Below are 27,142 nucleotides of genomic sequence, written 5' to 3'. Positions count from 1 at the left end.
TCTGTAAGACTTTAGATTGCTCCCCTTCCTTTGGCATTTGTCAGTTACATTAGCATTGTAAAAATGCAACAAAAAGAGAATATAATGCTATGATAGAATTTCTTGGCACGCCAAGCCAAGAAAAACACTGAAAGATTAATAATTCCCAATTCCCACTCTCAAATATTTGTGGTCTCCCATACTGTCCTATGCTGTCTACCTAAGCAGTGTCTCCTTGTTTTACTGAGCCCCATGGGGTACAGGTTATTTACAAAGGTTGGAGGGAGGGGTAGGGTATAAGCTAGAGTGGTGATGTAGTGCATTTTAAAAATTTACAGTAAAAGATTGGTGCCTATGAGAAAGTGTAAAATGCATCTAAGATTACCTTTTCCATCCTGTCCCTCCTCTTCCACCAGTTTACCCCCTCCCCCCAATTCCTTTTCTTTCACAATATTCCATCAATTTGAATTTCAAATTATTCCTGGAAGAGTTAATCCTCATTCATTCTGTAATCAAATAATCAGATCAATACCTAGTTGAGTAGTTGTTAAACACTGGTAAATGGAAGTTTTGATTTGGAGGAAACTTCTAGATATTAAATAGAAGACTTGGGTTTGATGAAGTCTATCTAGGCAAGAGGGAAAAAATGAAGCTAGAAGGCTGAGAGTGGGTCAGAAAGGGTGTTGGGAGGGCCTCAAAGATAAACTGGTTTGCTTGGGCATGTCTGATTTAAGCTGTTGGGAATAGTGTAGAAGCCTGTAAATTGGATCTGGTCTTTCTAGCCTGCTCCAGCACTTCCACTTGTTCTGGTTCTTCCAATCTAATCTCTCTCTCCCCTCCTGGGAGGAGTAGAAGGAGGAAATTTGTGCTTATGCTCGCCTGTGTGGTACTGTATGGTATCCATGGAATTTTCCTATTCTCTAATCTTTTAGAAAAGATCTAGGTTTGCTACTCACAATGTTTTTTCTTGTAGAGGGAAAAAAAACTCACTAAACTATTAGTAAGAAAATTTGGAGACTGAGCCAGGTTCTAACACTAACCAGCTTGGTGACTTTGAGCTTAGTCTTCCTGGATCTCAGTTTTTTTTTTTTTTCTTCCCACCTGTAAAACAAAGAGGAAATAGATAATCTCTCAAAGGCTTTGCTGGTTCAATGACCTTAGATACATTACTACATAAACTCTGAACTCTGTACAAACGTTTTTGTTAGGGGTTTAACTATATTAAGTACATTTTTATGAATTCAATCTGCAGTTGATATGGTTTGGAAATGAAATATATAACTTCTTTGTGTTGAAATAGGAAGTGAAAAGTTCTGGTGGTAGAAGGAAAACACCACCATTTGTTTTCCTCTAAGCTTCTAGATCCTGGGGAATTATGGTATTGAGTTTAGTTAAATGCTATGAGTAATACCGTTGGATTTTTGAGCTAGGTTGTTAAGGGACAATGGCTATTTGATGGCAGAAGAAAAGAACCAAGCTTCTCTCTTTCCCTATATCTACCTATGCTATATAAATAACCTTGTCAACTATTCCTGTTGTAGTAAATTATTATTATATAGGTAGGGATTGATATATTGTTGATGTTACCACTACAAATTTCATTTTTAGAAGAGCAGATGGGGTTGGGGGCAAATGTCTAAGATTAGTTTCTTTGACCTCTGTTTTCACCTTGTATGGCAGGGAAGATAGTATTTTTTGTTGTCTCCTCTAATTGTACCTATCTCCCACAAACATATTTCTAATCCATTCTGGTGTACTAAATCATCAATAGAACAGTTTCATAAGAGGCGCATGGAAAGTGGCCTGCAACGTGGGCTGGGGAGTATCCTCTTCAGATTTACATTGGATTTCTTTACTCTTGCTGATTCCATGGAACTACATTTGCCACTATTGACACGACAGTATTAGCTGCCAGTTGGCAGGGAAGATTCACCTAGATTAGGTGGTTACTTCCTGTTCCTGTCTGCAGATTTGGAAAAATGGGGAGTTTACTTTCCTCCAAAGGTTTCTCAGAACACAGCAGGACAAAATGTTCAGAAGTAGCAAAATTCCTTAAAAAGCTATGTCTGGTTACCCTCAGATAAATATTTCCATTAATATTTCATCCCATTTTTAGCCCATTTCCAGTTTGTAGTATTTTTTCAACGTATGTAGGTGGCCTCAGACCATATGGTAAAAGTATTTTCCGAAAACATTCAATCTTTGTCTTATTATGAACTATTTTCCTCATTTCCTTGTTATTGAGCAGCTCCTCTTAGGAGGCTCAAAAGTCTTTTTCCACTTTCTTGATCTGTCTCTGATTATGCCAATGTCTTACATCCTTTTGGGAACTCATACATGTTTTAATAGCAAATTTAAGAATGAAATTGCCTCTTTCTTCCCTCTGTGTATTGGATGAAGAAAAATTTTGATTGTTATTTTTTTAGATAATGCATATTGAGTGTTCCCATGGTTATTGCCCTGTACAAAGCAGTTATCACATACAAGATGTAATCTCGGGGGCAAGATGGCAGACTGGTGAGCTGTAAGTTTTAGTTACTCCTCCAGGAAAGTAGGTAAAAAGCCAGGAACTGCGTGGACTGGACACCACAGAGCAATCTGACTTTGGGCATACTTCATACAACACTCATGAAAATGTCGAACTGCTGAGATCAGCGAAATCTGTAAGTTTTTGCGGCCAGGGGACCCGCGCCCCTCCCTGCCAGGCTCAGTCCCGTGGGAGGAGGGGCTGCCAGCTCCGGGAAGGAGAAGGGAGAACTGCAGTGGTAGCCCTTCTCGGAAACTCATTCTACTGATTCATACTCCAACCATAGATAGACTGAGACCAGACACCAGAGAATCTGAGAGCTGCCAGCCCAGCAGAGAGGAGACAGGCATAGAAAAAAAAAAATAACGCGAAAAACTCCAAAATAAAAGCAGAGGATTTTTGGAGTTCTGGTGAACACAGAAAGGGGAAGAGCGGAGCTCAGGCCTTGAGGCGCATATGCAAATCCCGAAGAAAAGCTGATCTCTCTGCCCTGTGGACCTTTCCTTAATGGCCCTGGTTGCTTTGTCTATTAGCATTTCAATAACCCATTAGATCTCTGAGGAAGGAACTTTTTTTTTTTTTTTTTTTTTTAATCCTTTTTTCTTTTTCTAAAACAATTACTCTAAGAAGCCCAATACAGAAAGCTTCAAAGAATTGCAATTTGGGCACGTCAAGTCAAGAGCAGAACTAAGAGAGCTCTGAGACAAAAGGCATTAATCCAGTGGCTGAGAAAATTCACTAAACACCACAACTTCCCAAGAAAAGGGGGGTGTCTGCTCACAGCCACCATCCTGGTGGACAGGAAACACTCCTGCCCATCGCCAGCCCCATAGCCCAGAGCTGCCCCAGACAACCCAGTGTGACGGAAGTGCTTCAAATAACAGGCACACACCACAAAACTGGGCGTGGACATTAGCCTTCCCTGCAACCTCAGCTGATTGTCCCAGAGCTGGGAAGGTGGAGCAGTGTGAATTAACAAAGCCCCATTCAGCCATCATTTGAGCAGACTGGGAGCCTCCCTACACAGCCCAGCAGCCCAGAACTGCCCTGGGGGGACGGCACTCACCTGTGACATAGCACAGTCATCCCTCAACAGAGGACCCGGGGTGCACAGCCTGGAAGAGGGGCCCACTTGCAAGTCTCAGGAGCCATACGCCAATACCAAAGACTTGTGGGTCAGTGGCAGAGACAAACTGTGGCAGGACTGAACTGAAGGATTAGACTATTGCAGCAGCTTTAAAACTCTAGGATCATCAGGGAGATTTGATTGTTAGGGCCACCCCCCCTCCCCGACTGCCCAGAAACACGTCCCACATACAGGGCAGGCAACACCAACTACACACGCAAGCTTGGTACACCAATTGGGCCCCACAAGACTCACTCCCCCACTCACCAAAAAGGCTAAGCAGGGGAGAACTGGCTTGTGGAGAACAGGTGGCTCGTGGACGCCACCTGCTGGTTAGTTAGAGAAAGTGTACTCCACGAACCTGTAGATCTGATAAATTAGAGATAAGGACTTCAATAGGTCTACAAACCCTAAAAGAACCCTATCAAGTTCAGCAAATGCCACGAGGCCAAAAACAACAGAAAATTATAAAGCATATGAAAAAACCAGACGATATGGATAACCCAAGCCCAAGCACCCCAATCAAAAGAGCAGAAGAGACACAGCACCTAGAGCAGCTACTCAAAGAACTAAAGATGAACAATGAGACCATAGTACGGGATATGAAGGAAATCAAGAAGACTCTAGAAGAGCATAAAGAAGACATTGCAAGACTAAATAAAAAAATGGATGATCTTATGGAAATTAAAGAAACTGTTGACCAAATTAAAAAGATTCTGGACACTCATAGTACAAGACTAGAGGAAGTTGAACAACGAATCAGTGACCTGGAAGATGACAGAATGGAAAATGAAAGCATAAAAGAAAGAATGGGGAAAAAAATTGAAAAAATCGAAATGGACCTCAGGGATATGATAGATAATATGAAACGTCCAAATATAAGACTCATTGGTGTCCCAGAAGGGGAGAAAAGGGTAAAGGTCTAGGAAGAGTATTCAAAGAAATTGTTGGGGAAAACTTCCCAAATCTTCTAAACAACATAAATACACAAATCATAAATGCTCAGCGAACTCCAAATAGAATAAATCCAAATAAACCCACTCCGAGACATATACTGATCACACTGTCAAACACAGAAGAGAAGGAGCAAGTTCTGAAAGCAGCAAGAGAAAAGCAATTCACCACATACAAAGGAAACAGCATAAGACTAAGTAGTGACTACTCAGCAGCCACCATGGAGGCAAGAAGGCAGTGGCACGATATATTTAAAATTCTGAGTGAGAAAAATTTCCAGCCAAGAATACTTTATCCAGCAAAGCTCTCCTTCAAATTTGAGGGAGAGCTTAAATTTTTCACAGACAAACAAATGCTGAGAGAATTTGCTAACAAGAGACCTGCCCTACTGGAGATACTAAAGGGAGCCCTACAGACAGAGAAACAAAGACAGGACAGAGAGACTTGGAGAAAGGTTCAGTACTAAAGAGATTCGGTATGGGTACAATAAAGGATATTAATAGAGGGGAAAAATATGGCAAACATAAACCAAAGGATAAGATGGCCGACTCAAGAAATGCCTTCACGGTTTTAACATTGAATGTAAATGTATTAAACTCCCCAATTAAAAGATATAGATTCGCAGAATGGATCAAAAAAAATGAACCATCAATATGTTGCATACAAGAGACTCATCTTAGACACAGGGACACAAAGAAACTGAAAGTGAAAGGATGGAAAAAAATATTTCATGCAAGCTACAGCCAAAAGAAAGCAGGTGTAGCAATATTAATCTCAGATAAAATAGACTTCAAATGCAGGGATGTTTTGAGAGACAAAGAAGGCCACTACATACTAATAAAAGGGGCAATTCAGCAAGAAGAAATAACAATCGTAAATGTCTATGCACCCAATCAAGGTGCCACAAAATACATGAGAGAAACACTGGCAAAACTAAAGGAAGCAATTGATGTTTCCACAATAATTGTGGGAGACTTCAACACATCACTCTCTCCTATAGATAGATCAACCAGACAGAAGACCAATAAGGAAATTGAAAACCTAAACAATCTGATAAATGAATTAGATTTAACAGACATATACAGGACATTACATCCCAAATCACCAGGATACACATACTTTTCTAGTGCTCATGGAACTTTCTCCAGAATAGATCATATGCTGGGACATAAAACAAGCCTCAATAAATTTAAAAAGATTGAAATTATTCAAAGCACATTCTCTGACCACAATGGAATACAATTAGAAGTCAATAACCATCAGAGACTTAGAAAATTCACAAATACCTGGAGGTTAAACAACACACTCCTAAACAATCAGTGGGTTAAAGAAGAAATAGCAAGAGAAATTGCTAAATATATAGAGACGAATGAAAATGAGAACACAACATACCAAAACCTATGGGATGCAGCAAAAGCAGTGCTAAGGGGGAAATTTATAGCACTAAACGCATATATTAAAAAGGAAGAAAGAGCCAAAATCAAAGAACTAATGGATCAACTGAAGAAGCTAGAAAATGAACAGCAAACCAATCCTAAACCAAGTAGAAGAAAAGAAATAACAAGGATTAAAGCAGAAATAAATGACATAGAGAACAAAAAAACAATAGAGAGGATAAATATCACCAAAAGTTGGTTCTTTGAGAAGATCAACAAGATTGACAAGCCCCTAGCTAGACTGACAAAATCAAAAAGAGAGAAGACACATATAAACAAAATAATGAATGAAAAAGGTGACATAACTGCAGATCCTGAAGAAATTAAAAAAATTATAAGAGGATACTATGAACAACTGTATGGCAACAAACTGGATAATGTAGAGGAAATGGACAATTTCCTGGAAACATATGAACAACCTAGACTGACCAGAGAAGAAATAGAAGACCTCAACCAACCCATCACAAGCAAAGAGATCCAATCAGTCATCAAAAATCTTCCCACAAATAAATGCCCAGGACCAGATGGCTTCACAGGGGAATTCTACCAAACTTTCCAGAAAGAACTGACACGAATCTTACTCAAACTCTTTCAAAACATTGAAGAAAATGGAACACTACCTAACTCATTTTATGAAGCTAACATCAATCTAATACCAAAACCAGGCAAAGATGTTACAAAAAAGGAAAACTACCGGCCAATCTCCCTAATGAATATAGATGCAAAAATCCTCAACAAAATACTTGCAAATCGAATCCAAAGACACATTAAAAAAATCATACACCATGACCAAGTGGGATTCATTCCAGGCATGCAAGGATGGTTCAACATAAGAAAAACAATCAATGTATTACAACACATTAAAAACTCGAAAGGGAAAAATCAATTGATCATCTCAATAGATGCTGAAAAAGCATTTGACAAAATCCAACATCCCTTTTTGATAAAAACACTTCAAAAGGTAGGAATTGAAGGAAACTTCCTCAACATGATAAAGAGCATATACGAAAAACCCACAGCCAGCATAGTACTCAATGGTGAGAGACTGAAAGCCTTCCCTCTAAGATCAGGAACAAGACAAGGATGCCCGCTGTCACCACTGTTATTCAACATTGTGCTGGAAGTGGTAGCCAGGGCAATCCGGCAAGACAAAGAAATAAAAGGCATCCAAATTGGAAAAGAAGAAGTAAAACTGTCATTGTTTGCAGATGATATGATCTTATATCTAGAAAACCCTGAGAAATCGACGATACAGCTACTAGAGCTAATAAACAAATTTAGCAAAGTAGCGGGATACAAGATTAATGCACATAAGTCAGTAATGTTTCTATATGCTAGAAATGAACAAACTGAAGAGACACTCAAGAAAAAGATACCATTTTCAATAGCAACTAAAAGAATCAAGTACCTAGGAATAAACTTAACCAAAGATGTAAAAGACCTATACAAAGAAAACTACATAACTCTACTAAAAGAAATAGAAGGGGACCTTAAAAGATGGAAAAATATTCCATGTTCATGGATAGGAAGGCTAAATGTCATTAAGATGTCAATTCTACCCAAACTCATCTACAGATTCAATGCAATCCCAATCAAAATTCCAACAACCTTCTTTGCAGACTTGGAAAAGCTAGTTATCAAATTTATTTGGAAAGGGAAGATGCCTCGAATTGCTAAAGACACTCTAAAAAAGAAAAACGAAGTGGGAGGACTTACACTCCCTGACTTTGAAGCTTATTATAAAGCCACAGTTGCCAAAACAGCATGGTACTGGCACAAAGATAGACATATAGATCAATGGAATCGAATTGAGAATTCGGAGATAGACCCTCAGATCTATGGCCGACTGATCTTTGATAAGGCCCCCAAAGTCACTGAACTGAGCCATAATGGTCTTTTCAACAAATGGGGCTGGGAGAGTTGGATATCCATATCCAAAAGAATGAAAGAGGACCCCTACCTCACCCCCTACACAAAAATTAACTCAAAATGGACCAAAGATCTCAATATAAAAGAAAGTACCATAAAACTCCTAGAAGATAATGTAGGAAAACATCTTCAAGACCTTGTATTAGGCGGCCACTTCCTAGACTTTACACCCAAAGCACAAGCAACAAAAGAGAAAATAGATAAATGGGAACTCCTCAAGCTTAGAAGTTTCTGCACCTCAAAGGAATTTCTCAAAAAGGTAAAGAGGCAGCCAACTCAATGGGAAAAAATTTTTGGAAACCATGTATCTGACAAAAGACTGATATCTTGCATATACAAAGAAATCCTACAACTCAATGACAATAGTACAGACAGCCCAATTATAAAATGGGCAAAAGATATGAAAAGACAGTTCTCTGAAGAGGAAATACAAATGGCCAAGAAACACATGAAAAAATGTTCAGCTTCACTAGCTATTAGAGAGATGCAAATTAAGACCACAATGAGATACCATCTAACACCGGTTAGAATGGCTGCCATTAAACAAACAGGAAACTACAAATGCTGGAGGGGATGTGGAGAAATTGGAACTCTTATTCATTGTTGGTGGGACTGTATAATGGTTCAGCCACTCTGGAAGTCAGTCTGGCAGTTCCTTAGAAAACTAGATATAGAGCTACCATTCGATCCAGCGATTGCACTTCTCGGTATATACCCGGAAGATCGGAAAGCAGTGACACAAACAGATATCTGCACGCCAATGTTCATAGCAGCATTATTCACAATTGCCAAGAGATGGAAACAACCCAAATGTCCTTCAACAGATGAGTGGATAAATAAAATGTGGTATATACACACGATGGAATACTACGCGGCAGTAAGAAGGAACGATCTGGTGACACATATGACAACATGGATGAACCTTGAAGACATAATGCTGAGCGAAATAAGCCAGGCACAAAAAGAGAAATATTATATGCTACCACTAATGTGAACTTTGAAAAATGTAAAACAAATGGTTTATAATGTAGAATGTAGGGGAACTAGCAGTAGAGAGCAATTAAGGAAGGGGGAACAATAATCCAAGAAGAACAGATAAGCTATTTAATGTTCTGGGGATGCCCAGAAATGACTACAGTCTGTTAATTTCTGATGGATATAGTAGGAACAAGTTCACAGAAATGTTGCTATATTATGTAACTTTCTTGGGGTAAAGTAGGAACATGTTGGAAGTTAAGCAGTTATCTTAGGTTAGTTGTCTTTTTCTTACCCCCTTGTTATGGTCTCTTTGAAATGTTCTTTTATTGTATGTTTGTTTTCTTTTTAACTTTTTTTTTCATACAGTTGATTTAAAAAAGAAGGGAAAGTTAAAAAAAAAAAAAAGAAAAACAAGGAAAAAAAAAAAAAGATGTAGTGCCCCCTTGAGGAGCCTGTGGAGAATGCAGGGGTATTCGCCTACCCCACCTCCATGGTTGCTAACATCACCACAGACATAGGGGACTGGTGGTTTGATGGGTTGAGCCCTCTACCATAAGTTTTACCCTTAGGAAGACGGTTGCTGCAAAGGAGAGGCTAGGCCTCCCTATATTTGTGCCTAAGAGTCTCCTCCTGAATGCCTCTTTGTTGCTCAGATGTGGCCCTCTCTCTCTGGCTAAGCCAACTTGAAAGGTGAAATCACTGCCCTCCCCCCTACGTGGGATCAGACACCCAGGGGAGTGAATCTCCCTGGCAACGTGGGATATGACTCCCGGGGAGGAATGTAGACCCGGCATCGTGGGACGGAGAACATCTTCTTGACCAAAAGGGGGATGTGAAAGGAAATGAAATAAGCTTCAGTGGCAGAGAGATTCCAAAACGAGCCGAGAGATCACTCTGGTGGGCACTCTTACGCACACTTTAGACAACCCTTTTTAGGTTCTAAAGAATTGGGGTAGCTGGTGGTGGATACCTGGAACTATCAAACTGCAACCCAGAACCCATGAATCTCGAAGACAGTTGTATAAAAATGTAGCTTTTGAGGGGTGACAATGGGATTGGGAAAGCCATAAGGACCAAACTCCACTTTGTCTAGTTTATGGAGGGATGTGTAGAAAAGTAGGGGAAGGAAACAAACAGACAAAGGTACCCAGTGTTCTTTTTTACTTCAATTGCTCTTTTTCACTCTAATTATTATTCTTGTTATTTTTGTGTGTGTGCTAAGGAAGGTGTCAGGGATTGATTTAGGTGATGAATGTACAACTATGTAATGGTACTGTAAACAATCGAAAGTACGATTTGTTTTGTATGACTGCGTGGTATGTGAATATATCTCAATAAAATGATGATTAAAAAAAAAAAAGAAGATGTAATCTCTTGCTCTCAGTGATTTTTATTCGTTTCCAGTCCACTTTAAAATGCTTAATTTCCTGGGTCCTCTTCCCCATTAAATGTGGCTTTTAAGTATTTTGGTTATACTTATTCTTTATAAAGGGCATTGGATGAACATTTGTAAATGGAAAATTAGAGTCCCAGACTTTTAAGGAATAGTTTTATTCTGCCTTCTCAAAGTCTGATTTCTTGGGTTGTCAAGTAGCATTCCTTCCCATCTTTGACACAGATACTTCCTCAGAGTACCAATCCTCAAAGTGGATGTTCCCTAGGGCAGATAAGGAATAGGGAGAGTTGAGATGATTCTGCATTTATTCTATCCCTTATGAAGGCTCATGAGAACATGTGTACAGCAGTGCCTAAAATTCATAGAATGTTAAATCTGGAAGAGACCATAGCAAGTTATCAAGACTACCAAGACTGCTCACTGTGCCCTGAATACACTGTATACTTTACATCTCCTTGCGCTTGCTCGTTATAGAGTGCTTTTTCTCTCCAGTCTGCCTGGAAATATGCAGCTTATCTGCCAGCACTTTATCCCCTGAATTAATCATTCCCTCATCAGTGCTAGTGCAGCATTATAAGAAACTGCATACAACCACCCCCCCACACACTGTGCTTGAATGCCCTGCAGCATATTTCATCGTATAGTGTTTTCATTTGTATTCTTTTTCTATTTATCCTTTCAAATTTGAAAGTTTGAGCAGATAAAGTTATAGTAAGAATGATGCACATATATATTTTAGTGGGATAAATAAGAGAATTGAAGGTAAAATACTTTTAAATGACTTTTCATTTCTAGTGTTTTTGATAGGAAATGAATTAATAGACACTTTGAGGTTTCTCCCTCAAGGCATTGAGGAAGAGAAAATATGACTTAATTTTGTTTTATTGAGAAGCCATTGTAGTATTTTAAAGACATGTTATTACATATGTTACAGTATGATTCATTTTCTTCTGACACTGCTAAAGGACCCGCCTTGCATAGAGATACTTTCTATAGGAGTTGTTATGGGAAAGAATTAATATCGTACTGTCTGTAAATATTGTTGCTAACATTGACTAAACCAAATTAGAAAGTGAAAAATGAAGAGGTGAAATTCATCTTTAAAGATAATGTGTGAATTTTAGAGTATTAATATTTGTATGAGTAATGAAAGAATTGGTGAGAAAGTAATCTCATCCAGTTCTTGTCTTCCTGATCAACTATTAGTCAAGAGCAATTAGAGAAAATTTTCCAACTGGTGTTAAAATCTTGTCTCAAGTTATAAGATATTCGGCACATATGATATAGAAAGCAGAAAACCTGCCTTTCACCCTTTCCTTTATATTTCCATACTTTTAGCATAGGTTGTCCACCATTTGAATACTAACAGTAATGTAGCCTGATACTTTAGTCATATTTTCAATGCCACTGGGCTTTTGGCTCTTGGAAGAAGAAAACTCATAGTATTACTTCCTGGTGTATATTCATTATTTATTTGGGAACCTGTCTGCCACTGGGGCTATCTGTCAGAACTCAGCATCACTTAAATGTTTGAGGATGGGTGATTGAAGCCCTGGAATGGGTTAGCTTTTCACCCAACTGCTGATGACTGACTAGAGGGTATTTTAAAAGAAAGATCTCCAACTCATTATTCTATTATAAGAAATATAGAAGATATGGTATGGCCCCTGTGCTGGTTTGAATGTATTCTGTCCCCTAGAAAAAGCAATATTCTTTGATGCAATCTTGTGGGGCAGACATATTAGTGGGGATTAAGTTGGAATGTTTGAATTAGGTTGTTTCCATGGAAATGTGCCCCACCCAATTGTGGTTGATAACTCTGATTAGATAGTTTCCATGGAGGTGTGGCTCTGCGCATTCAGCATGCGCCTTGATTAGTTTACTAGAACACTATATAAGCTCAGACAGAAGGAGTGAGCTTGTTACAGCCAAGAGGGACACTTTGAAGAACACACAGGAACTGAGAAGAGAGAAGCTGCAGATGAGAGACAGTTTGAAGATGGCCGATGACAGCAGACTTTTTTTCTGGAGAAGCTAAGAGAGGAAAAATGCCCCAAGAGCAACTAAGAGTGACATTTTTGAGAGCTGCAGCCTAGAGAGGAACGTCTTGGGAGAAAGCCATTTTGAAACCAGAACTTTGTAGCAGACGCCAGCCACGGCCTTCCCAGCTAACAGAGGTTTTCCGGACACCATTGGCCACCCTCCAGTGAAGGTACCTGATTGCTGATGTGTTACCTTGGACACTTTATGGCCTTAAGACTGTAACTGTGTAACCAAATAAACCTCCTTTTATAAAAGCCAATCTGTCTCTGGTGTTTTGCATTCTGGCAGCATTAGCAAACTAGAACAGCCCCCTAAAATTTCAAGTTTCAGAAAGCAGAAATGTATTATACTATAACACTAGCGTTAACACAAACTATCCCCAGCTGTAGGCTTTTTTTTAAAACAAAATGTCCTAAAATGTGTAAATCAATTTATTTCATAAAATTAACATATAAAGTTACTTCTGATTAGAAGAAAATTGTGTTTCAACTTAACCATTAATTGAGGATGTCATGGTTTGCTGCCAAGTCCAAACATCTATACTATAGTCTTAAACTTCATTTAAAACTATATTACCTTCTTAATACCATTTTACTATAATCTATACTTTAATGTTTGATTGTATTTCTAGGCAATGATTTTATCTAAAAATTAAAATAAATTTTCTGACTTCAAAGTATTACTGTTTTAATATTTGTTGTTACCCTTCATCTCTCCAAACCCTGCTCATTTTTCTAGGCCAAGCTATAGATTATCAGACTCCATGAAGTTTCCTTCTAGCCCAGTAGTTTAATTTATGACACTTTGGACATGGTTTATAGTACTTATTTCATTTGCCTTGTAGTATAGTTAGCTGTGACATGCCTGTCTCCTGTACTGGATCCTAGACAGCATCAACTGTGTTTTAGGCATCTTTATATCTATCTCCTATAGCACCTCTCACAGTGCTTTGTCCTTTTATATTCAGTAAGTATTTGTTGAAATTATTGATTTCCCCCAGACTCTCTAAATTAGACTTATGAATCACTTAGTAACTTGAGGGTTAAATGAGGAATCAGGCAGTAGACTGTGATGGTTAACTCTGTAGTCAAGATTGCCTAAGTTTGAATAGCTACTTCATATTATGTATTAACTGTGTGACTACCTCATCTGTAAAATAGGGATGATAGCAATAATATCAGCCTCCTAGCATTGTCAAGGAGGATTGAAAGAAATAATTTAAAACATTTATTATGGTGCCTAGCATAATACACTCAATAAAATGTAGCTGTAATTATTGCTAAATGCAATCTTGCTGGACTACACACTGAGTCCCTTTAGGTCCTTTTCATCTTTATACCTAAGATACTTAACTTTGCATTTAGTAAGTACTCAATAAATAACTTGTTTGAATTGACTTAACCATGTTTTTATCTTACATTACAGCCCACTGTTTGTAACATGGAAGATCGGTCGAGACAAAAGATTGCGTGGATGCATAGGTACTTTTTCTGCCATGAATTTGCATTCAGGACTCAGGGAGTACACACTTACCAGGTGAAGACCAATTTTTGTTACTTCTGATTCTACATTAAAAAAGAAGTTTACGAAACTTGGACCTGATACTGTAACTCCTTTTCTTTTACTGAATTGTCAACATTCTTGACTCCTTTAATATCATATTTTTTCCTTCTCTTTGACAATTTACCAGTAAAATGTTATTGATAGATATTATCATAATATAGAATACCTTGATTACATGTATTCTGACATAGATGTTTTGAAGTGTATTTTTTTCCAGGGGCCACCTTATTTTGTCTAATTTAAAAATCAATGCCAAATGACCATGGGTTAACAAAATGCATTTACTTTCCTTAATAACCGCCCTGGTATCTTCCCTAATCGGCTTTTAAAAAATAGTTCTTGTCTCTTTCATCTTACACAATTTGTTATACTTTTATGTACTTTTGAAATTGAAGGGAGAACCCAGGAAGAATGTAATGCCACAGCCTGGCAGCATAATCATTCACATTCACACTCCACCCAGAATTAATCGTAGCTTACTTATTTTGTTTCATCTAACACAATGACAAAGTAATGAATGCCTCATTAGAGTTGCTAAGACTCAGTTCTTAATTTCCGAACTCACAAAAAAGCTATCTAGCACTCCATCTGATTTTTGTTGTTGTTGTTCAAGCTTAGATTTCTAGCAAATTGTGTTCCAAAGTTATTTCAAAAGAAGAAAATTCCTTAAATAATAAGCTATTAGTAAAGGAATTTCCTGTTTTTGTTCATATTTTAGAGTGATTATCTGATACAGTTTCTATAGTTGCAATATGCACAGTATCTGTCCAATAAGAAATTGGTCCCTGCTGACCACTGTTACTTGGGGCAAACTGCTTATCCTTAATAGTCTTCATAGGTAAAGTAGTAATTACAGTATTTTGTTCTGCATACTTAATAGGAATGTTAGGGGATGAAATAATAACCAATCACTACTTTGCTTCAGGACCAACATTGTAGAACATTCATTATTTTACTGTAGAATGGCATAATGCAGGTTCATGTCACTTAGTAAATGCTGATAACTGAGTTTAAAATACTCGTATTTGAAGGTGTGCGGTAGCTCACAGCTGTAGAGTTTTCTTAGCTTACAGTGAAGCCTGGAAAGAAAAGTAGTGGCTTAAAGGCTCACATTCATTCTTAGCTTTTCACAGGTATTAGGAAGTGGATGTTTGAACGTGATTAAATAACATATAGGCAATGTGCTGATTTGGATATATTATGTCCCCCAGAAAAAGCCATATTCTTTAATGCAATCTTGTGGTGACAGATTTAGATTAATCTTTTTGATTAGGGTGTGACCTCTTGATTAAATGTGTCCATGGAGATTTGACCCCATCCATTCAGGGTAGGTCTTGATTACTTCACTGGATTAATTAAGAGAGCTCCATGTCCAGATGCTGCTGATGCTTAGAGATGCTTAGAGATACTTAGAGATGCTTGGAGTTGAGGACATTTGGAGATGCTAAGCTGAGGACAAAACACCCCAAGAGCAGCTGAGAGAGACATTTTGGAAACGGCCATTGAAAGCAGATGCTTGGAGACATTTGGAAATGCTAGCCCAGAGTTTGCTTTGGAGAAGCTAAGAGAGACAAGCCCAGAGACATTTGGGAAATGCAACCTGGGAGCAAAGGAACAACAGACACCAGCCACATGCCTTCCCAGCTGACAGAGGTGTTCTGGACGCCATCGGCCATTCTTCAGTGAAGGTATCATCTTGTTGATGCCTTAGTCTGGACTCTTCTATGGTCTTAGAACTGTGACTTTGTAACCTGATAAATCCCCTTTATAAAAGCCAGTCCATTTCTGGTATTTTGCACAATGGCAGTATTAGCAAACCGGAACAGGCAGTAAGGGGGGGGAGGGGGGCAAAACACGTATTCTGGAAATAACTACAACTTGTTAAAGTTAGTATAAGTGCTAGTCTCTGCATGTGAGATTTTTTTTTTCTGACATGTAATATAGTGAGCTTATTTCGGGACTTTGGCAAATTCTGACAGTGACTACCTTTTTGGGGCAGGTGTATATGAAATTACTCTTTTAATAACTAATCAAAAGCATTTATGGTACATCTCCCAAAACAGGTTATTATGAGGAACACTGGTTCCTTGGCTTTGCATGAAAAAGAGATTCTGTGGCCAAATAAGTTGGGGAAACACTGGTTAAACAAATTTAAACAGCTCTCCTCATTGCAGGACTTCTCAGAAACTTTTATGTTAATAGTGTTGTGAATCTCTTCAAGGCTGCAACTTATTTGATTTTATAACGCTTTTATCCCCCCACCCCAGTGTCTTATGAAATAAGTGTTCCCAGGAGTACAGTTCAAGAGACACAAGTCTGTTATAACATTTCAATTTTACTTTATATTTAGGGTGATGGAGTTGATAGTGAAAACCCTTTGTACTTTTTAGTGAAACTGTGACAGAAATCACATTATCAAATACTATATACTTTAGAAATCTTTTGTAGTAGTAACTGTAGTAGTAATTTGATGTTTCTGTTTAAAGAAAGTATGAAATTATTTTGCCTGCATTGATTAGAAGGGATAAGAATATCCAACTTTTCGGGACTTGTGAGTCTATCTTTTAGGATAATTACCAGAACAATTACAGTATATTTTTCTGACAATAATATGGTTCTGAATGAATTGTTCCAATGGTTGAACTTGGAAATTTGCCTACATTTGTATACCTTGTTTTCCTCATTATAGCCATGGGTCTTCTTGTTTATTTTTCAACTTTTTTTTTTTCATGTTTCTATACAGCTTCCTCAAATTGTACATAGCACAGTAGAGATGTGTGTATATGTGTGTGTGGGCATATATACATACTTGGTTTTACTTCTGATTTTTGCTTGGCTTAATTTCATCTGCTTAATATGATAATAAGAATCAGGTGTTTGGAAGTGATGAACAAAAAAACAGGACTTAAAATATGCAATCACTTTTTTCTCTGGACTTATTTTAGAATAAAATCTGTAAGGAGCCATTGTAAAAGGTGGCAAAATAATGTTTTCCAGTCCACTAGTGTGCTTATCATTTCGACATGTTGTTTTGATTATTAATAGCCACAGTTTATTGAGAATTTACAATGTCAGACACTGCTGAGGAGCTTTATATGCCTAGTCCTCACAATAGCTCTTAGAAAATAAGAAAACTTGGAGCTTCCAGGGAAGATGGCAGAGTAGGGTGATACAGGACACACTCCTCCTACAAAAACAGCTGGTGGACTGGCAGAAAATGTCTGAATCAGCAGTTCTGGGGCTCTGGAGATAGGGGGAGCACTGTACAGCATCCAAGAATGAGTGGGATGGGGAGACTGAGAAGCTGCAGCAAAACCTGTGAGTGAATTGCTCCTGTGGCAGCAGCTGATGCCCATCCCCTGCCCTTGGGGCTAGCTTGCCCCAGATATGGTTGGTGGCTGGCTGCCACAGACAGAGAGGGGGAATGAAGGTTCTCCTGCCCAGGAAAAGGATGGGGGGAAACGGTCAAGTGCAGAGTGTGGCTTCTGTTCTGCAGCCTTAGAGCTGCAGGGAAACTTTTGCAGAAGAGTGCCATCTGCTGGGCAGGCCAGGAAAGTGCAGCTTAGGGGAGGCAGATTAAAAATGGCTTTTTTTTCCTTTCCTGACCCTCTCTGAGAGCCCTTTGGAACTGGTCTGTTCCCCCTTTTGTGGGTCCCTGGCCCTGTGTTGATCAGTTAAACAATTCTAATGATCTAGAATAAGTTGAAACAAGTGTCAAAGAAGAGCTTTAACCCAAAGCTAATCAAGAATAAAACCTTAGGCAAGAGAGAGAAACTGACCATTAGAATAAACACATCAAGATAATCAGATGCCTAGACATGAGCAAAACATTACAAGCCATACTAAGAAACAGGAAGATATGGCCCAGTCAAAGGAACAAATAAAAAGGTTGGAGGAGGCACAGAATTTGGAACAACTAATCAAAGATGTTCAAACAAATCTCCTAAATCAATTCAAGGAGATGAAGGAAAATATGGCAAAAGATATAAAGGATATTAAGAAGACACTGGGTGAGTATAAGGAAGAATTTGAAAGCATGCAAAGAAAAATAACAGTTTTCATAGGAATGAAAGACACAGTAGATGAGATTAAAAATACACTAGAGGTGTGCAACAGCAGATTTGAACAGGCAGAAGAAAGGATCAGTGAATTAGAAGACAGGACATCAACAATTGTACAGACAGAAGAACAGAGAGAGAAAAGAAAGGAAGAAATGAAGCAGGGTCTTAGGGAGTTGAATGACAGCACAAAGCTCACAAACATATGTGTAATGGTTGTCCCAGAAGGAGAAGAGAATGGAGAAGGGGCAGAAAGAATATTTGAGGAAATAATAGCTGAAAATTCCCCAACTTATGAAAGACTTGAATATTACATTTCCAAGAATTGCAGCATACTCTAAGCAGAATTACTCTAAGACACATACTAATCAGAATGTCAGATGCCAAAGATAAAGAATTTTGAAAGCAGCAAGAGAAAAGTGATTCTTCACATACAATAAGACTAAGTCCTGATTTTTCCTCAGAAACCATGTAGGTGAGAAGGCAGCGGTATGATATATTTAAGATACTGAAAGAGAAAAAAAACTGCCAGCCAAGAATTCTTTATCTGGAAAAACAGCCCTTCAAAAATGAGGAGCATTTTAAATATTCACAGATAAACAGAAACTGAGAGAGTTCATCAACAAGAGACCCGCCCTACAAAAAATACTAAAGGGAGTTCTGCAGGCTGAAAGGAAAAGACAGGAGAGAGAGGCTTGGAGGAGAGTGTAGAAATGAATATTATCAATGAGGATAACTAAAAGGATAAAAAGAGACAAAAATAAGATATGACATATAGGAACCAAAAGATAAAATGGTTGAAGTAACTACTGCTGTTACAATAACTACATTGAATGTTAATGGATTAAACTCCCCAATCAAAAGGGACAGATTGGCAGACTGTATACAAAAATATGATCCCTCTATATGCTGTCTACAAGAGATTCACCTTAGACCCAAGGACACAAATATGTTGAAAGTGAAAGGCTGGAAAAAGATATTCCATGCAAACAGTAACCAAAAAAGAGTTGGGGTAGCTATATTAATACAGACAAAATAGACTTTAAATGCAAAACAGATATAAGAGGCAAAGAAGGACACTATATATTAATAAAAGGGGCAATTCACCAAGAATAAATAACAATCTTTATGCACCTCACTAGGGTGCCCCAAAATACATGATGCAAACACTGGCAAAACAAAACTGAAGGGAGAAATAGACATCTCTACAATAATAGCTGGAGACTTCAGTATACTACTCTCATCAATAGATAGAACATCTAGACAGGATCAATAAGGAAACAAAGAACTTTGAATAATATGATAAATGAACTAGACCCCTCAGATATATACAGAATATTGTACCCCAAGACAGTTGGATATGCATTCTTCTCAAGTGTTCATGGATCATTCTCCAGGATAGATCACATGTTGGGTTACAAAACAGGTCTCAATAAATTAAATAAAAATAAGGAAACCAAGGTTTAGAGAGTTCGACTAATTTTCCCACTCATACATCTATCTGGTAAGTGGTAGAGCCAGGATTCAGACCCAAGCTGCCTGACTGCAAAGTCCATGCTCTTAACTGCTACATTCCAGGTAAAACAAAAATAAATTTTTCTGTCAGGTTGTATATGTAATAATAGGATAAAAATTTTAAAGTCCATGGAACTGCACTGCACAGTGAACCCCAAGTTAAACTATGGACTACAGTTAATTGTACAATTATAAAAATGTGCTTTCTTCAGTGGTAACAAATGTACCCCACGGATGCAAGGTGTTAATAATAGGGTGGTGTGCCAGTTTGAAACTGTTATGTATCCCAGGAAAGACTATTTTCTATCAATCCACTCTTGTGGGTGCAGACTAATTGTAGGTAGGATCTTTTGATCAGGTTGTTTCCATGGAGATGTGACACAACCAATTGTGGGTGGGATCTTTTGATTAGATTATTTCCATGGAGATGTGACTCCGCCCATTCAAGGTAGGTCTTAATTAGTTTACTAGTGTCCTTTATGAGAGGATAAAAGACAGAGACATTTTTAAGAGACCTCACAGATACTTAGAAAAAAATGCCAAGACATTTTGGAGACAGCCTTTGAAATCAGAGCTGACACAGACCTGATGTTTGGAGATGCTAAGCTAAGAGATGAAGGCCAGAGTTTGCTCCAGAGAAGTTAAGTGAGAACCCACAGATGCTTATGGAGAAAGCCACTGGAATCAGAAGCTGAAAGCAACACAACCGGGAGAAGAGGACTAGCAGACACCAGCCACGTGCCTTCCCAGCTGACAGAGGTGTTCTGGACGCCATCAGCCTTTTTCTCAGAGAAGGTATCTACCTCTTGTTGCCTTAATTTGGACATTTTCATCACCTTACAACTGTAAATTTGTTAACTAATGTAAAAGCCAATCCATTTCTGTTATATTGCATTTCTGGCAGCTTTAGCAAATGGAACAGGTGGTTTATGGGAATCCTGTATTTTATACATGATTGTTCTGTATACCCACAGCTTCTCTAATAAATAAAAAAATATATACAATTTTTCTGATGGGCAGTAAGTTTAGAAGTTGACAGTTTAGAAACGTGTATATTCTTTATCTTATTACGCTTCTAGCAATTTTTAAAATTTCACTAGTACATAAGAATTGAAGTTAAATATATGTTTTGAATGATCATTCTGTTATATATATGCACGACATGGATACCCAAATTATGGAGATTTTGTTTTGCACCTTCATTATGAAAATAGCGAACTTCAAAGCAGATTACTATAATATTTTATAAATCATCAATAATTCTTCAAAAATTCTAGTTAGGGGTTAAAACCAAGATTTTGGAACTTTATTGAAAACTCCAGAAAATCTTTAGATGTGTTTATAGAAATGATATAACTCAAGATTGTATAGACTAGTCAGAAAAAAGATTGACCCGGATTAATATTGTATAAAAGGATAATGCCTATTACAAAAATAATCAGCTGTATGATATGAAATTGTATTCTTTGGCTATATGTGAATAGTGGACTAGACCCAAAGAAGAATGCAGTATTTCAGATCATAGCAATTGGTATTCTTGGATTCCAGTATGCCAAACTTAAAACTCCATAAATAATAAAAGGCATACATGAGATGAAATGAACTTAGAAGTTTAGAGATAAAAGGGAAGAAAAATAAAAACAAAAAACAAACAGTAAAATTAAAGACTTTCTGGATATAGCTGTATTTAAAAAAAGAAACAAATTAGAATATGTGGTTATTCATTGTCTTCTATGACGAGCTAGACTGTTGTTCAGTTTTCAGAGGGTTATCCAGCTATACCCTTTCTTCTTTTAAAAAGCAAACCACTTTACAGAAAACAATGATCTAGCTTTTTTATGGCCCCTTAATTTCTAAAACCTAAATTAAAAAATGACCAACTTGGAGAAAACATGGTGAGAGGGATGATGCCTCACTAATATGGACTAACTACAATGTGTAAACTCAGAATTGAATCTTAGAACATAGCCTAACGTGGACACAATAATTGTAATAGTCCCTAGATTGTAAGCTCTTACAGCAGTTAACTCTATCCCTGAATTGTAAGGCCTATCTCTAAACTTTAAGATGCTGATCCCCTAGCGTATGTTGTCACAAACATTGGGACTGGCAGTTTGATGTGCTGAGCCCTCAAGCATGGGACTTGCCCTTATGAAGCTCATTACCACAAAGGAAAGTCTAAAGTTGTATGTAATGGTGCCTAAGAGTCTCCCCCTGAGTACCTCTTTGTTGCTCAGATGTGGCCCTCTCTCTCTCTAACTGAGCCATCTCAACAGGTGAACTCGCTGCGTGGGACCCAACTCCCAGGGTTGTAAATCTCCCTGGCAACGCAGAGTATGACTCCCGGGGATGAATGTGGACCTGGCATCATGGGACTGAGAGTATCTTCTTGACCAAAAGGGGGATGCAAAATGAGACGAAATAGTTTCAGTGGCTGAGAGATTCCAAATGGAGTCGAGAGGTCACTCTGGTGGACATTCTTATGCACTATATAGATAACACCTCTTAGGTTTTAATGTATTGGAATAGCTAGAAGTAAATACCTGAAACTACCAAACTCCAACCCAGCAGTCTGGACTCCTGAAGACAATTATATAATAATGTAGATTACAAGGGGTGACAGTGTGATTGTGAAGACCTTGTGGATCACACCCCCTTTATCTAGTGTATGGATGAGTGGAGGAATGGGGATAAAAACTAAAGGACAAATAGGGTGGGATGGGGGGATGATTTGGGTGTTTTTTTTCACTTTTATTTTTTATTCTTGTTCTGGTTCTTTTTGATGTAAGGAAAATGTTCAGAGATAGATTGTGGTGATGAACGCATAACTATGTTATCATACTGTGGACAGTGGATTGTATATCATGGATGATTGTATGGTGTGTGAATGTATTTCAATAAAACTGAATTTAATTAAAAAAAAAAAAATGACCAACTACTTTTTAAATGCAATGCCTGTCCTGGAATTTAGTCTTTATTCATTCATGTCTTAGAATTAAAGTAGTTGTCATAGTGAAGTTGCATATTCTTCTAATTGAAATTTTTGTTCATTTTAGATTGGACTTTATAAATAGGCTGAAGATTTCCTCCTAAATGTAAAAATACACAGCTTCTATGTATTTAGCATGAAACATTTGTGAGAATTTCAATGTGGAACTATTAAATAGATTATTCTTTCCCTGTCCTTGGAAACTCAGGGTAAAAGCAGGAGAGATTATAGCAAATAAGAAGCAGTACAGGAGAGCTCAGAATTATTGATAGAAGGCTACCCATAGAAGTTGTAAGGAACTGAAGTCCACAAATTACTCTATTTATTGGTGTCCAAGACTTCAGACCAGAGGTATTCTTTGTCTTGGTTGAAGAATTTCTGAGATTTACTGAGCTACTTGCATTTATGGCTTTTACATGGTAGAAAGCAGACACCCATTAATACTTAACATACTTTTATATGGAAGAGAATTAAGATTAACAGAAGAACACAGACATCTCAGTCAAAGAGGATTCCTTAAAATTTTGACTGACAAATTGTTCAGCGAAGTGCAGGTCTATTTCTTTATGTAAATTCAAGTTGGTGGTAATTTTTCTAGAACATGTAAATGATTAATAGCTATGTTCTTCTTTAGTAACAGGAATGTGGTTTATCACCACATTTAAAAGACTCTCTTTTCTTCTTGTTTACTTTGTTGAACTTAGACCTCTTGGCAGTGCAGTAATTATGCAGGTGAGGGTAGTGACTGGAGCTTGATTCTGAACTATGCTACTTTTGTGCTGCTTAATTCTGAGAAATTAGCAACTGAGGTTTATTTCTTTCTAGGGAACAGGGTGGTCACATAAAAGGAGATGTATTTTGTTTTGTTTTGTTCTGTGTGAGTGGTGTGGTGTGGGGTGTGTGGTGGGGGAGGGAGGGAGAGGGAGATTGTTTGCAGGTTAGAAATGTTCACTTTCTATTAGGCTTTTTGAGATATTGAGAATAGCTAACAAATCTATTTTATTACTTTCAAAGGTCCTAGCTAGATTGGCTAGATTCATTGTAAACCAGATTTGCTTGTTTATTTTGGTCTTGTAATGTGGTATTTTTCTAAAGCAGTATGAATTTTAAAACTTTGTAAGCTGTATAATTACATTCCCCCCTCCACGCGCAGGTGGACTGTGGACTATTTTGTGATAATTTTTATTCTTGATCATTTCAGGTAACTACTCTTGGCTTATTGTGAATAATCACTTTAAACTTAGTTCTCTCTCTAGTTTAATATTATTTCTCATGGTAGCATCACCCAGATTGATTTTTCTTATGAAAAGAAAAGCTGTACATGAGTCACTTCTGACTGTACACCATTGTCATAGAAGCTCATTTTGGAGATGCTAAGGCCAGACTATTTTTGGCAAGTGTCTGTGGCAAGACTCCTGGCTAAAGAAGGCTTTTTGGAGAAATAAATGAAATGTATCAAGAACACTAGGCAGAATTGTTTAGCTTAATTTACAACCTATATTTTATTGCTTTTTAGAAAAAGGCGGGATGGCCTGAGTATCAAAATTTATATCTAATTTGATAGTTTCAGTGTATGAAATACCAAATGAGAAATTAAATGTCAGATTTTATAATCATTTAATTTAAGTTATCATTTGGAACATGGATTGTTATATGCTCTTTATTCAAAATTATCCATAGATAGCTAAATATAATCTGTAGCAATCTGGAATCATCTTAGCCGCTAGCTGAATGTACTCCACCATCTCGTGGTTGTGTTAATGTGCAGAGATGTAGCCAAAAAACGGCCAGGAGAGTGTGGAAAGAGGTACTAAAGAGCAAGAACCATTCCCAGTTATGGGTAATGACTCCTGAATTAGAGAGAATTGTCTGAATTCATATAGCACCTACTGCCACAGAAATTAAGGATAACAAGTATATCAGACTCTTTAGATCTACAGAGTTTCCAGGTGAAATCCCCCTGCTGCTCCATTAAGAGCCACAGGCACAATGCCGATGGCAGGAAGGGCCATCTGTAAAAAGGAAAAGGTGTGAAAGAAGCTGAAAATGGGTTTTTGCCATGTCAGGGCTCTTGAGTTTGATAGGGATAGAGTGAACCATGAAATTGACCCTATTCTTATATTTGTCTATAAATTTAACTTTACCCCTTTGCTCCTTGGTAGACTGCTCCTTCCCTTTTTAGTCACGCTTGCTTAACCAGTTTATCTTGTAAATCCAGTCTAAATTTTACCTTATTAAAATATAGTAGGAGAGATAAGTTATATAAATAGTAATAGTCCTATGTAGAAAGTGCTTTTTGCCCAAGAGCCAGAGAAGGTAGTACTGGATAAACATAGACTACATCTGTATCAAAAGCAGAAATATATTTAAAGCCATTTATGAAATTATTTCATTTGGTCCATCCCTAGTTCACTTTTAGGTAAAAGCAAAATTCTTTATACCACTTTTTTTGTGGTTTATTTTTATCCTACATGGGCAAAAGTCAAAATTATTGGGATGTATATAAATCATTATTATCAAAGTGACCACATACAAGGTGTTGGATATTTTGAGAGTTTAGTAACACATATTTTGAAAGGGAAAAATGAACTTGCTATAAGAAAAAAGTAAAACCTCAGAAATGGAATATACTTAAGCACACATACATATAGACATACAAATTCACACTAGCTGGAACAGTAGCTAGAACCAAGTTGGTTAATAACCCTGATACCTGACAAAGGAAGAAAATTAAAAGTTAATAATTTAGATTCCCCTTACTTCCTAGACCATTAAAATTAATTCCTATTTTGTTTCAGTACATAAACTGATATCTCCTTCCTTTCCTGAGAATCATTGCCTGTGATATTCTTCATTTTTTCAGATGACAGGCTGAAGTTGTCAAAATAAATTAGAGCCCAAATACCATATGAAATCATTGTTATGTTAGATATGGTCTAAAATTATAGACATTTAAAGAATATTTTTGTTCTAATATTTACAAAATAAATATTAGGTCTGCATATAAATGTATGAAGCATCTGAGTCACTAGGACCTGAATGAACAATAGGACAGATTTATATCTTAGTGTTCTGGAAGACTGAGATTACACCAATATATTGATATGTTCAAGGCAACTATTTTTGTCCAGAATATCGTACAAATCTGCTTTTACTACTTGTAGGGAACAATGTTACTAGTAATTTAAGTACTTTAAAATAATTGAATGTCGAAGGTTTTGTGCATTTTAATATTTAAATTTTCAGAATTGTATTATGAGCATGGAAAAATACTTTTTAAAGAATTTCCTTAAAAGGCAAATGAACAAAGCCCTCCTTTGTGATCTTTGCCCTTTCCTCAAACTTTAATCTGCCTCAAATGTGGATCTCCAAAGTAGGAGCCCTTAGAAAAGTTTTCCTTTTCATTATTGAGATTAGTTTGCTGTTCTTTAAAGACTACATAAATACTTAAAGACTATATACTCACTGTTAGCCCTTTATCTTCCAATATAAATATATTTTCCTTAGAAATAACTTCCAAATTTTTTATATTGTTTCTCAATTTTTAAATAAAGAGTAAATATTCAATATAAAATCTTGTCCTAAAGAGTATGTTATCTGAGCTGCTTCTTGCTAACAAAAGAAAAAAAATCATACTATATAACAAATAGAATAGACATGGACAAAAAGTAATTTTTTAGAAAGTTCATTGAAATATGAATTTTATAGGTACTAGGAATTTTTAAAGATGGAAAACAGTATTTAATACATTTCATTGAGAATGAAGCTCTTAATTATTAATAGCAAATGTGCAGTGATTTTCAATATCTTTAACATTTAATAGTGAATAAATTAGTATATTTGTTAATAAATTTAAAGTACATAAAGGTAAAGTACAGATTTACAATTGGTCTCCTATTCAGGAAATTCATTTTTATTAACGTAATTTTTTTTCAGCTCACAAAATTAGTTATACTGCAAATATCATATTAAAACTATAGACTTCACCATTCAAATAAGATTAGTATGTGGTTTTCCCACTTTTTAACTCTCATTTTAAAATTTCTACCTTGAAATGCCAACTTTTGTGTCCTTCCTAGTGGAGAAATAAAAAATTAGAATAGGCCATAAAATAAATTCTTCAGAAGTTTTAATTAAAGGGATTGCCCAGAACGCAACTTCCTGTTACCATACCTAGCTACTTTCATGACTGCTTTATATATTTCACAAAGCTGATTTAAAAGATACCAACTGTTGCCACTTTACTGAGGATGGGAGGAAAGAGAATCTCTTTTAATTTCTTCAGACTGCTTTTAATTGAAGCCATTCTTCTAAGATGACCTTTTGTTACTCCCTAGCTAAGGGGGATTGACTTGCTTACCTAGATCTGGAGAAGTACTCTAAGTGTTTGAAATGAGTGGCACTCCATTGTGTATGAGGAGCAGTAAACAACTGTACGTTGCTGTTTAGACTTACACTGCTAATGAGGTCAGGGGTTCAATCCATATTTGGGTTAGTTTTGTCTTGCTCCATATCACAGACTACACCCTAGGCAGTTGATAACAAAGGGGCTCTGATAAGAGCACCTGGACGAATCAGACCCCAGCCCAGTTTCAGCATCATCTCAGCATGTGAAACATGCTTCCTTTTGAATACTCAAAACTTAGCTA

General features: G+C 37.1%; 1 protein-coding gene across 1 annotated transcript in view; it reads left to right on the top strand.

Moving 5' to 3' along the window:
• AMMECR1 (AMMECR nuclear protein 1) overlaps positions 1-27,142 on the top strand; it is a 134,386-nt gene that overhangs the window by 52,713 nt on the left and 54,531 nt on the right. Inside the window, exon 2 of the mRNA XM_037821345.1 lies at positions 13,794-13,904. Coding sequence (XP_037677273.1) covers positions 13,794-13,904 — 111 coding nt within the window. The remainder of the gene's footprint in view (positions 1-13,793; positions 13,905-27,142) is intronic.

This window comes from Choloepus didactylus, chromosome X (genome assembly GCF_015220235.1).
Source record: "Choloepus didactylus isolate mChoDid1 chromosome X, mChoDid1.pri, whole genome shotgun sequence".
Lineage (NCBI taxonomy): Eukaryota > Metazoa > Chordata > Mammalia > Pilosa > Megalonychidae > Choloepus > Choloepus didactylus.
This window is presented reverse-complemented; position numbering and strand designations above follow the sequence as displayed.